Source organism: Bubalus kerabau, chromosome 21 (genome assembly GCF_029407905.1).
Source record: "Bubalus kerabau isolate K-KA32 ecotype Philippines breed swamp buffalo chromosome 21, PCC_UOA_SB_1v2, whole genome shotgun sequence".
Classification (NCBI taxonomy): Eukaryota; Metazoa; Chordata; class Mammalia; order Artiodactyla; family Bovidae; genus Bubalus; species Bubalus kerabau.
The window spans coordinates 44,334,725-44,348,104 of NC_073644.1; the positions used below are offsets into that span (position 1 = coordinate 44,334,725).

Consider the following 13,380-nt stretch of genomic DNA (forward strand, 5'->3'; position numbering starts at 1 on the left):
GGAAGCCTCTAGGACAGAAGCCATCAGCCTGGCAGGGCGATTACGATTGGAGCCATTTGCTGTCCCCAGATGTCCGTCAGGCCCTTCCTTGTCCTCTGTGTGAGGCTGTGCTTGATAAGCCCTGGCAGCACAGCACTAATCCTGCCTGGGTCTAATCCTCCTGTTGCACTTCCTGTTCATTTCTCTCTGGCTTCAGGGCTCCCAGTCTGACAGCTCTGTCCACAACAGCATTAGGTGTATCGGGGGGTGTTTGCAAGTCAGTTCTCTTGTTTTCCAAATATAGCATCTTTTCTGACTCAAAACAGTAGCATATTCATTTTGACTCTCTCAGAGAAATTTTTTAAATCTAAAAGGAAAGTATGAAGTCACCCATAATTCTACCACCCACCGATAAGAACTGGTAGCATCTCAGAGAAACATTTGCTTCCAAACATTTCAAAGACAAAAATAGTTAATCTCGATGAGATTATATTAAATTTACGTTTTTCATCTGTGTTTCAAGGGTTGGCATTTTATGGAAAGTTTCTCATGTGATTAAAATTGTTTAGTAATCACTTATAATGGTGATACAATATTAACTATTCTCAATGAAATTGGAAACTTGCGTGTTTTTCTTCTAAATACTATGAAAGTTTTCAATCATATAGCAAAGCTTAAAGAATTTTCTAGTGAGCACCTATATAGTCACCACCTATATTCTCCATTAACATTTTACTATATAATATCAAGCATCTTCACCCACTTATTAACCCGCCTTACTTTTTTTTTTTGATGCATTTGCAAATCAATTGTCGACACCAATTCACTTTTCCATCAATGCATGTTAACTAGAGCTTAATTTTTACTGGCACTTTTTTTGTTGTTAATCTGTATATACTGGCTGCACCCATCTTAAGTTTATATTCCCTAGTTTTGACAAATAATGTGCATACATTTGAATAGTATAAAGTGCGATCTATTATTTAGTACAATACTCAAGTCATATTAGAAGGTCCAAAGGGTGTGATGGCAGATTATTATGAAATGGTATCTCAGGTTAATCAGAACATTTCCCGAGGCTCTTTTTGTTTGGGTGCTAAGTATTTTCTCACGTTACATGCACCTGAGGAAAAAAAAGTGAATATTCTCTGAAAATGGGGCAACATTTAAATACATCATTATTTTTTTGATTTGTTTTGCAAAGTACTTCTAACTCTTCTGTATTGTGTGTGGGTGTGTTCAGTCATTCACTTGTGTCCATGGGATTTTCCATGGCAAGAATGCTGAAGTGGGTTGCCATTTCGTACTCCAGGGGATCTTTCCAACCCAGAGATCCAACCCATGTCTCTTGCATCTCCTGCGCTGGCAGGCGGATTCTTTACCACTGCAGCACCTGGGAAGCCAACACTTTTGTATTATTTCATCAGAATAGGAAATAATTTGCTTCTCTTAAAGGATGGATGGATATATTTCTTCCTAGTAGACCAGTGGGAGCCAGGAACAGAGTATTTTTTAAAAGACACAAACTTTATCTTCAGTTCTGACTGGCAAATGGCATGCATTTCTACAGATTTTCAGCTTTCATGAATGCCCAAGGGCCCTATTGATTACCTGCTAAGTGAGTCAATAGAAGCTTCTGAAATGTGGATTGCAGTGCAGTATTTCATATGATGCTTGGTGGTATGACTGAGTGCCTGTGTGTTTGCGCACTTTGAGAGGTAGGATTTCTACAGTTTGGGAAACAGATACTTTTTGCTGCAGTCGTCATTTTGGGCTTGCAATGATCATGATTTTCCGTGTTTCTTTTTGCTTATTAATAACCTGCAGTTTAACCTCCTTAGTTCATTTTGTGACGTCCGACTGAGAGCACAGTATTGGGACATGTTTTAGCCAGCAATTTTCTGATTACTAGGCCTGCAGACATGTGTCTCTAAGGTTTAAAATGAATCCACCAGCCCTGTTACAGAGCACAGATGTGTCCAAGTCCCCAGATTTGCCTGTGCCGTGACCTGTCGTTTTTGTCATCGTGTTCTTTCTTCTCGCAGGAGAAAGTGGCGTCTGCTAGGCTGGGTGTGCTGGCAGTCACTGTCCATCCGGGGTGGGCCTCGGGGCCCTGGGCAGTGCAGTGCGGGGCTGGACAGCTGCCCCCTGGCCTCCCACTCTGTGCCTGGCTGTCTGGATTCCCAGGCAGCTCTGACTTCCATGGCTGTACCTTTCTTCCGCCAAAGTGTCCCAATATAACTTTCCTGCTCTTCTCTTCATTTCCTTTGTGGTATTTTGTCCTCTGATAATGGTTTTCTGTCTTTTCCAAATAAGGACTTTTGCCTTCTGCAGTCTCAGATCCTTCAGAAGGCATCAGAGTGCCAAGAAATATTTCTCTGCCTTGAGGTGCCTCGTGAGCTGAGCAGCTTGCCACCATTCCTGTAATAGTCTTTTGTGCTCTTTGGCTAAAGGAACGAGAGAGCTCTTCAGATAATGACCCCAGCAATTTGAGGTCAGAAACTTCAAGAAAACCAGCCCAAATGGGGAGATTGGGTCTGAGGGCTTAGAGTGAGGGTCAAGGGGGTGCCCCACCTCTGAGTTTGGGGGACCTTGAAACATGACCTGACTTCGGTGTTTTCTTGTCTGTTAACCAATGATAAGGGTGTGTCATATATATACACATTGTGATTCTCAGAGCTCCCGAGAGAAATACAGTAGGTTACATGTGACAAGAAAGTTGAGCATCCTGCCTGGCACTCGTAAACATCCAATAAATGGCAGTTGTTAATCTTGTCACTGTCCTCCCAAGTAGGCGAGAAGAAAGGTGGCCTTGCAGCGTTTCCCACCGGATCCTGGGGGGTTTTTTCTTGTGATGGACCCGGCAGCATATCTGTGATACTGCTGACTTCAGAGTGAAGGACCAGTCTCCCTGGGAGATGTTTAGGGTTAGAGGAGAGAACGAAAGGGAGGGAGGTGTCTCCCAGCTGGGACCTGGTGCTTCTGCCTGAAGGAGAAGCTGGTAATTCCCATCCTTCATGTCTCATAACATAGTGAGAATGGTAATACAGGTAAAAGGGTGTTAATAACGTCCTCCTAAAAGGAAGAAGGCCCAGGCACCTTCATTTTCTTGTTCTGATGGTACAGCTGTGTGCTGCAAATCAGCACTCAAAATCCAAACAACTTGCAAAATAATAAGAATTTGTATGGGCTTCTCTGATAGCTCAGCTGGTAAAGAATCCACCTGCAATGCAGGAGACCCCAGTTCAATTGCTGGGTTGGGAAGATCCCCTGAAGAAGGGATAGGCTATCCACTCCAGTATTCTTGGGCTTCCCTGGTGGCTCAGCTGGTGAAGAATCTCCTGCAGTGTGGCAGACCTGGGTTAGATCCCTGGGTTGGGAAGATCCTTTGGAGGAGGGCATGGCAGCCTCCAAGAATACTCCAGTATTCTTGCCTAGAGGATCCCCATGGACAGAGGAGCCTGTTGCGTGACAATCCATGGGGTTGCAAAGAGTCAGACACGACTGAGCGACTAAGCACACAGCAAGAATCTTTAAGAATTCTGACACTCCTCTGCCTCCATCCATACTCTCTCCCATGCTGACTCATAATCTACAGCATCCTAAATTTCATTTGTTGCCTTTTATTCGCAATATAAAATTTAAGCCCAAAGTCTGTATCTGAAATGTTGTTGCAATTGAGAGCTTGATAGTTTTCCTGAAATCACTGGAAAGAAACTTGCTTACTTAAAATGTTAAGAATTGACACACAAGTCCAAATAATTGCCTGACTTCATGTTTATTTAATCATATCCAATACTCAGCAAGTAAAAAAAATGGCTTAAAACTCAACATTCAGAAAACAAAGATCATGGCATCCAGTCCCATCACTTCATGGCAAATAGATGGGGAGACAATGGAAACAATGACAGACTTCATTTTCTTGGGCTCCAAAATCGTTGCAGATGGTGACTACAGCCATGAAATTAAAAGACTCTTGCTCCTTGGAAGAAAAGCTGTGGCAAACCTAGACAGCATATTAAAAAGCAGAGATATTACTTTGCCAACAAAGGTCTGTCTAGTCAAAGCTATGATTTTTCCAGTAGTTACGTACAGATGTGAGAGTTGGACCATAACGAAAGCTGAGGGCTGAAAAATTGATGCTTTTGGACTGTGGTGTTGGAAAAGACTCTTGAGAGTCCCTTGGACAGCAAGGAAATCAAACCAGTCAATCGTAAAGGAAATCAATGCTGAATATTCACTGGAAAGACTGATGCTAAAGCTCCAATACTTCAGCACCTGATGCGAAGAGCTGACTCATTGGAAAAGACCCTGATGCTGGGAAAGATTGAAGGCAGGAGGAGAAGGGGATGACAGAGGATAAGATGGTAGAATGGCATCACCAACTCACTGGACATGAGTTTGAGCAAGCTCCGGGAATTGGTGATGGACAGAGAAGCCTGGTGTGATGCCATCAGTGGGGTTGCAAAGAGTTGGATACGGCTGAGCGACTGATCTGAACTGACTAAATACTCAGCAGATGTATCAGCCATAGATGGATTCAATTTGGATCCAAACTCAATTTTTTTTCCTTCTCAATAGGAATTTTAGAGTTGATCTGATGGCAGTTGGCCAGGCTAAAAAGGAAGAGTGGACTGAATCACAGGGGAGTCACCCTTCTGGGTTCTGTTCATTCGACAGTCAGCATTCACCCCTTTCCTTATTGTTTGTTGAAAGACTCTCCACTGGATCTGAGTCACCTGGAGGGGTGAGCTGGCCGTGATGCTCATACCCCTCCTCCTGCACCCTGGGTCCCCACCAGTGCACCCAGAGCATGGAGCCCTACCTGGGCAAGACTCGAGATGTGAGTGCAGAGGGACCTGTACCCTAGTCTGGGACTCATGACAGCTTAGCACATGTCTGCAGTGCTGTGGGGTGCCTGGCCAGTCCCCCTAACTCTCAGAGGGTTTCCTGGTCTCTTTCACCAACCATATGTGTACCAGTTATACCTCAAGGACCAAACTAATAAAAGCAGCATCACCTTGTGGAAAGAAACCCCAAACCTGGCTGATAACTTCTCGTGAGGCCACTGTCATGCCACACAGACACCTGTGATTCAGTGATGGCCTCTTTCCTCTGACCTCTTAAGTGGAGGAAAATATGTTGATATGTTGATCCTTTATATGTTTATCCTAAAAAATATGTTGATCCTTTATTTCCCAAAGAGATGGAGATCTCAATAATAGCCATATTTACAAAATCCATGTCTTAAAACAAGGCTTACTTACCAGACATAACTGAATGTAGAAAGCCCTTTTTCAACACTGTATGCAAATTAGTTAGGTTTTTGCATGTATATTTAAGACGATACTTCAACTAGTGTTTGTATCTTCAGCATGTGTACTTTAATCAGGTGGTGAATTATTCTTTCAGTCTTCGGTAGTAACTGAAAGTTGTCTTATGCTTTTGGTATTGCTTTGTAAAAGATTTTCATTTCAGAGAGGAGTGTTCACCTTTACCATTTAGCATAGTGATTTAAGTGTTGATCATTCCATTCAAGGAGAGTCATAATTTTTAATGGTAAATAGTGAGGTTTTGGTGGCTCAGACAGTAAAGCGTCTGCCTTTACAATGCGAGAGACCCAGGTTCAATCCCTGGGTTGGGAACATCCCCCTGGAGAAGGAAATGGCAACCCACTCCAGTACTCTTGCCTGGAGAATCCCATGGATGGAGGAGCCTGGTGGGCTACAGTCCATGGGGTTGCAAAGAGTCAAACACGACTGAGTGACTTCCCCTTTAGTGGACAGAATTTCCTTTCCTGTTTTTTTAATTGCAAAGGAAACAGTATTCGCTGCCGATAAATTTGGAGACTTTGAAAAGCCATGCAAAAAATTAGAATCACATGTAATTCTATCATGCAAAGGGGATCACTGTTCACATTTTGATAAACATTTTTTCTAGTTGACTTTTATCACATACGCATGAAATACATATGCATACTTATAATTTATTAGATATAAGTTGAAGTCACAAAATACATGCTATTTGTAGTCTGCATTTTCCTCTTAGTATATTTCCTGAATCTTTAAGTGTTCTTCAGAAACATCATTTTAATAACCTGCACAGTGTTCATTTACTATTATGAGAGGTGCTGTGATGAGCGTTCTTGGTTCATTCATAAATCTTCACACAAGGATCAGTGTTTTTCTTTAGGGGACATTGCCAGAGGTGGGATTCCTGGGTCACGTATATGCACTGGTCAGGCTGCACTGCCCACTGGAAGTCCACTCATGCTGATCCGTGTGGGGGGCTGGCCTGGGGACACTTGCTAACACTGGGCCTCATACTTCTTTTGGTTCATAAATCTCTTAAGTGAGAAACTATACCTTGTTGCTTTAATTACTAGTCATCATGTTTATTGGCCATTTGTTTATTTTCTTATTAAGATGGTTTTCCTTTTCCTATTGCTTGCCAAATATTGTTCTTTTGTCTGTCTTGTGTTCAAAAAATCCTTTTTTCCCCATTTTATCATTTGCTTTTTAATACTATTAAGTGTTTTATTTTGATAATATAAAAATTTTTAATCTTACAAATCCACTCATCTTTCCTTGGATGTTTCAGCTTTCATTTCTTGTGTTTATAAAGTCCATGCCCCCAAAACAAATAGAAATTCATCTCTCTCTTTCTGAGATTTTGTGTGCATGTCTTCTACATCTAGATTTTTAATTCATCTGAGATTTTTAAAAATACATGGTGTGGATCTATTTTGTTTTTTTTTCTTCCTAATCCATAGATGAGGCTGTGCTCCAGTAAAACTTAGTCACAAAGTAGGCTGTGGGTTGATTGGTCCTGATGGCCTTAGTCTGCCTATCTCTTTAGCTGAATTTTTGAATCTTTTAAGTCCTTCATCCTCGTCTCCCTTACAAATACAAAAAAAGTACTTGTGTTTGTGTATGTGTGTGTGTATATATGTATGTATATTGTCACACACATAAATACTTTTTATGTGTGTATATGTTACACTGTCCCATGGGCAGAGGAGCCTGGTGAGCTACAGTCTGTGGGGCCCCAAAGAGTCAGACACGAGTGCGATGATGATGGTACACTATATATACATAGAAAGAGAGAGGGAGAGAGAGAGGGAGAGAGAGAGGGAGGGAGGGGGAGAGAGAGAGAGAGGAATTTGGTTAAAGAGTCTTATAAAATGATTTGGGAAAAATGTGACATGTTTATAACATAGGGTTTTCCCATCAAGCAACACCCAGCATTCATCTGTGTCCATCACCAACCAAAGTTTTATAGTTTCTTTGCTGCTGGTTAATTTCAATCCTTGCGGTGTTTCTCACTGTAGTTGCCCCTGTGACTAGGATCTGTGTCAGGGTTCCCACAACCCCCTGCCTGTTCCCTGGTTCACTGGCATGATCACAGGACTGGGCAGTTGTGTTCAGGGCAGGACAAGGGAGAAGACCCCACCCCCAACCAGGCAGGTCAGTGGAGCTCCTGCAGCTGGGGTTCCAGGACCAGCTTCCACCCCGCCCCCCACCTGCTCCCCACCCACACCAACTCGAACTTCTCATCTCTTCTCTCAGTTACCTTGTCACCAGGCCACCAGCCTCCAGGAGGCTCAGGGCAGCTAGAGTTTTAGTTGTTTCTTAACCCCGAGATTCATCCAATACATGGCATGATCTAATGTGACACCAAGACACCAAAATGTACACAGAACTGAGTGAATTAACTTTAGATCCGACATGATGGAGGCCGCCTGCAGAAGAGCCTCCTCCCCAGGCCGGGTAGAGTGAGGGGTGCGACAGAGGCTCAAAGCCCAGAGGGCACTGCCACGCTCTCCCCCTACCCCGTGAGCTCCCCTGGAGGAGAGGATTCGTCCCTTCTTTCAGGGGGAGCTGCAGAGGGAAGGCGGCAGCTGTGGGGGAATCCTTTCCGCCACAGGCTCCCTAAGGTCCGAATGATGCTGGTCTGAACTCTCCAGACTGCTTTCTTCTGAAATGTGCTGTGACGATGTCCATCCTCTCAGCTCCTTTGTCGTCCCCTCGGAGCTCCTCGCTCTCCTTCCAGCCGTTCTGTCTCCTCCCTTTGCCCAAGGGGGGACTGCCTTGGCTTCCTGCACCTCTGTCTCAGACACCCCTTGGCCCTTTGATTGATACATATGCTTGTCTTTCAGACATACTTCTTGCCCACAGCAGGCAAAGGTGCTCTGTGATGGGTGTAAAACTAGCTACTTCCCATATGAATACACGATGAGCTTGCTAAGACCTCTAAGAGGGAGGTTTAATCAGGAATTGCAGTGGCTTCGTGGGGAATATTGCGACCTGGATTCTCCATAAACCAGGACCACCGTCTCTCCCTTCCGACCACTTTCTGTCTCACCACTTACCCACAGGGGCCCAGGAAACAGCAATTAATTTTTTTAATTGAATTTATTTTTGGCACTGCTGGGTCTTCATTGCTGCACGAGGGCTTTCTCTAGTTGTGGCACACAGTTTTCCTGTTGCTGCGGCTTGTCTGGCTTCAGAGCACAGGCTCTGGAGAGCGGGCTCAGTAGTTGTGGTACACAGGCTTAGTTGCCCCACGGCCTGTGCGATCTTCTTGGACCAGGAATTGAACCCATGTCCCCTTCGTTGGCAGGTGATTCTTCACCACTGGACCACCAGGTGAGGCCAGCAATTAGTTTTGATAGTAGCCCAAACAAAACATAATTCAGAGGAGAAATCACCCTCAGAACATTACATATGTGTTTTCCAACGCTTCCTACCCTCTTCCTGTCCCCCCTCCTCAGTCACAATGATCCTGGCGTCCCTGTTTATGAAACTGAACGATTGGGGAAAACCCCAAGTTCAATAATCATGACTTGAAGCCTCTCAGGAGGCAAACACCTCCCAAGCTCTAGTTTGTTTTGTGATTCCAGTGACAGAAGAGCCTCCTTCCACTGTGTGTGTGTGTCCCCTCCCGGGGGCGAGGGGACATGCTGCCTTGAGCCGGTTCCTACATGTGACCCCTCACTTTGTAACAGAATGTCGCCTGGCTCTGTTTCAGAGTTCCTTGAAGAGAAGAGGCAGCCGGGAAGCGTACAAAGAGAAGAAAGCCTTCACCCAGGTAAGCAGCATCTCACTCTCATGTGACGTCTCCTCATTTTGAGTTTTCTTGAAAAGTGTGAGCATCACCTTGAAGGTCGCCAAAGAATCACCACCTGCGCAGACATCTGAGCTGACCCAGAGCCTCCACGGGTGAATTGTCTTCCCAAACAAGAGCTCTTCCCTGTTGTTTCTTTCACTGGTCGGCTGGTGGCTTCCTCAAGAAGGAAGGGAACAGACCGACTTCCTCGCAGCATGATCGGTGCCGTTCGGGGCTCTGCTGTGCTCTCAGGTGGTGACGGGCGTTCTGGCCTCCAAGTCAGTCACACAGTGAAAGAGTGAGAAAGCACAGCTGCCGTCACGTCGGGTTGTCCAGAAAGCATCGTTTTGAGGGTTGGAGTTTTTTTTAAATGCACAAGCTGAATAGTGTCTTAAATTGTCCTAATCGAAAGCAAGGTGTTCTCTGCAAGGTGGTCAGAGTGGAGCCCTCTCTGTGCACAATGCATTGTGTCCTTCAGAACTTCTTAGCTTTTCTGAACACTGCATTTCTTTCTTTATTTTCTAAATCGCTACTAGTATTAGATGTTGGAAAGAACAAGGCCTCTTTGGGGTGTCTGCTCCCTGGAGCCCCCAGAGCACACAGTGATGAGAGAGACACCACAGAGAGTCCAGGAAACTACGAGGCCCTGTGCCCACCCCTCTGTGAATCCCCCCTCCCCATTCTCTTGCTTCTCTCCTCTCCCTGAAGCCCCCATCCCCACAGCAGCTTGCATGGAGGGCCAGGCCTGGTGACCCGGAGAAACAGCAAGGCTTAGCTGTTTTCTTCCACGTCTCTGCTGCCCAAATCTCACTTTGGAACTGCTAATAATGGGGACATTAAAGCCTGTTGTCCCCAGATGCTGGGTGCTTTGGCCCCTGGCTTTCAAGACTGTTTCAACTTCTGGCTTCTGACCGGGGAAGAGCTGTTCTTTAAAAGCGTCATCTTTGCATATCGTGGGGTGACAGGTGCAGGGCACTCACCGGGGGTCAGTGAGGCTGGGAGCAGGAGGGGGAGACCTGAGAGTGGGGTCATTGAGCGGGGAGTTTCTGTCTGGCAGAACGGAGGAGCCGAGCACCTTGGGAACTGCAGGTCTACAGCCAAAGCTCAGAGGAAACTGCCGCCCCGGCGCAAGGTAGGAGCGCGAGCAGCGGTCGGCGGCGCTGGGGTGCTGGCCAGAGGCAGACTTGCAAGCCAGACAATATACACCCGCAGCGTTATATTTCTGTTGCTTGTCAAGGCCTTTCCGCTGGTGGCGGCGGTGGTGGTCCTGTGTGCGTCCTCCCCAACCCCGGGCCGTGCTGGGCTTCTCTGCCACACCACGAAGAGTCACATGGGCCGGCTACTGGATCTGCTTCATGCTCCTTCCTGGAGCTGTCGGACGGTCTCCTGAAACCAGAGCTCGAGGTCGGCCTTGCCCCTCCCGGGGATTCTTGGCAGAGTTCTAGAAAGTCTTCAGTTACCAGATAAGATGGGTGTCCAGCCCATGCTGCTACAGCTGAGGCTGTGATTCCCCCATCATATCAGAAGAAGTTGGCCTCCTGCCCCAGAACAGGCCGAGCCCGGCTCCCCCCAGCCTCCCCTTACTCTGCACGCCAGCTCCGGCTGCCCCCACTGAGCAATGAAGTTGACCACACACTCCCTCGGTTTCAAAGACGGCCTTTTTTTTTTTTTTTTTTTAAATCAAAACCTGCGTTAGTCCTGGTGGCAGGGCTGGCTGTGCATGGGTGTTGCGTAGAAATGAAGCATGCTTTCATCATATGTTAGAATTCCTGGTGTGGGGGTAGTTTCTTTCCTTAAGGAGCTGGAGCCTTTTTGGATATTTGGTCAATCCTCAGGTAATCTATGAATCGGACGCTCACTAGGGTATGTCGTGGAATCCTGCTTTTTTACCCAGCCTGGGTTTAAGTTTGAGGAGACAGAGGAGGAGGATGGTTCTGATTTAGAATCAGACTTGTGGGGAATGGCAGGGGATGGGGAGACGATGTAAGGTTTCCAGAAGTCAAGGTGATTTGAGGGCTTGCTGGGGTTTTATACCATGTAGGCGGGTACAGATAAATGCTTCTATCTGAGCACAGAGCCCTGGGGAACACCAGACTCGATGTGCATCCTCCAACAGCTCAACTTTGGGGGGAACAACCCTCAGGAGAAACAGCCTGAGACGCCCTGACCCTGGTTTGAGACAGAAGTGTCCTGAACTGCGCAGGGGGCTCTGCCGCTCGGCCGCCACCATCTCAAGGGCTCACCAGTCGTGAGTCTCCAGGGAGGGTGGGTCAGGACACTGGTCCCGCCTGGGACTCTGTCCAGGCTTGAGTCCCGGGCTGAAGGTGGAATTCCCCTGGGACAGGTGACATTCCCCTCCACTGTCTCCACGGCTGTCCCCAGCACTGAAGTGAACTTCTGTGTTTAAGTTGGAGACAGGATGGTGTAGGTGATTCTAGACTCAGGACAAGCACTAGCTACCAGGTTCATGATGGGGCTAAACATCTTTCTCTCCTGGGCTTGTCACCCCTGAAGTGATTCATTTACAAAGTACTGACAATCGATCTCCACTGACACCTGTTTTAGTTTATTCAAACCCCTTCTTGTGACAACAAAGACCTCTCTATATTTGGACACATAGATTTCTTATAAATCTATATCAAAAAATTTAAAAAGATGCTTTTGATCTGCTTTCGAAAGTTCTAAGAACCTGGGTTGTTTAACATGCCAATTTCTGGTACATAATATGTATTCAGTATTTCCTGAAGGAATGAATGAATAACAAATAAGTAGGCTTTTCCCCGTAGTGTTAAGTTAGGATTAAAAACTGTATGTGTTTTATGGCCCATGTATTCTGTGTAGGCCCTGTACATCATTACCCCAGCAGTGATGGTAACCTATCTTGCTCCATTGCGTGGCCAGTCAGCTTTACTTCCAGTTGTCGCAGAACCCCTCGTTATGTCCACCTTTGTTGTTGTTGTTCAGTCGCTAAATTGTGTCTGACTCTTTGCGACCCCATGGATTGCAGCACACCAGGCTTCCCTGTCCCTTATCATCTCCTGGAATTTGCTCAAACTTACATCCATTGAGTCGGTGATGCCATCCAACCATTTCATCCTCTGTGGCCCCTTTTCCTCCTGTCTTCAATCTTTCCCAGCATCAGAGTCTTTTCCAATGAGTCAGCCCTTCGCATCAGGTGGCCAAAATATTGGAGCTTCAGCTTCAACATCAGTCCTTCCAATGAATATTCAAATTTGATTTCCTTTAGGATTGACTGGTTTGATCTCCCTGCAGTCCAAGAGACTCTCAAGAGTCTTCTCCAGCACCACACTTCAAAAGCATCAATTCTTTGGTGTTCAGCCTAACCAAAACCAAACCAGACCCTTAATGTGAGAAGTTCTAGATCATGAAGACTGTGCCCTCCTCCCAGTGACATTTATATATCACTCTCCTGATATGCAAAGAGGAAGAAAAAAAGTTACTTGCTCCTTTCCCCCAAATTCATTGAGTTTCAGACAAAGCAGAAAGTTGGCTTCAGGTCTAGTGGTGAGAGGAGGTAAGGTAGGGGCTCCCAGGGAGGTCTTTCTGCCTAGTGGTGAGTGTGCAGCAGGAACCGGTGGAGAATGAACCATGTTCTCTTGCTGACCCGTCTGCACAAGTGACCAGCTGGAGGAGCTCCCCCCACCCCTAGGGTTGATTTGCTGGTTTGATGACTCTTCCTCCCCTGGTGATAGGATGTGACCACCAAATAAGGAAGGAGACTTTGTCTAAGTCTTGGTTCCCAGGAATCTTTTGGAACTTGATGACCAATCACAGAGGAACGAGTCATGACACTGGTCACTGTCGCCAGCCACCCAAGTGTCATTTATGAAGCTGTAGCATGAGCCCAGATCCAGAATTGATGCAGTTCCAAGGTGTGGAGACCGCATGGGGAAGGCAAGGGTCACTCTCTAGTTGGTCCTGAAAGGGCCTTCTGGACCTTGGTCGAGCAGTGTGGGGTTTTAGCAGACAGCCTGCTCCCGTGACCCTCCAGAGTCCTCTGGGTACCTGAGCAGCCCTACTTTTTAGATTTTAAACCACTTAACACCTTGCCTTGGGTTTCTGGGATTAATTTCCTGCTGTCATAGCCACTAAAAGGTGCTGAAGTCGAGTTTGCATGGAGAGAGGGTGTGAGTCACCCGGGCCTTCAGTTTACAGTATCCATCTCATACTAACCGCCAGAGCTGGGTGCTTACTCTGCAGCTTAGCATCCAGAGGCCCTCATGCCCATCATCTTGAGTCATCCTCACGTCATCCATGGGATGAGCTGGGGGA

The 13,380-nt window shown here is 46.3% G+C and overlaps 1 protein-coding gene across 4 annotated transcripts in view; it reads left to right on the plus strand.

The window, feature by feature from the left end:
* Positions 1–13,380, plus strand: part of MTCL1 (microtubule crosslinking factor 1) — a 114,738-nt gene that overhangs the window by 59,335 nt on the left and 42,023 nt on the right. For 2 of the 4 annotated variants that reach the window (XM_055559482.1, XM_055559479.1), the window contains exons 4-5: positions 9,010–9,069; positions 10,145–10,219. In XM_055559482.1, coding sequence (XP_055415457.1) covers positions 9,010–9,069; positions 10,145–10,219 — 135 coding nt within the window. The remainder of the gene's footprint in view (positions 1–9,009; positions 9,070–10,144; positions 10,220–13,380) is intronic. The other 2 variants (XM_055559483.1, XM_055559481.1) reach the window with 1 other exon arrangement.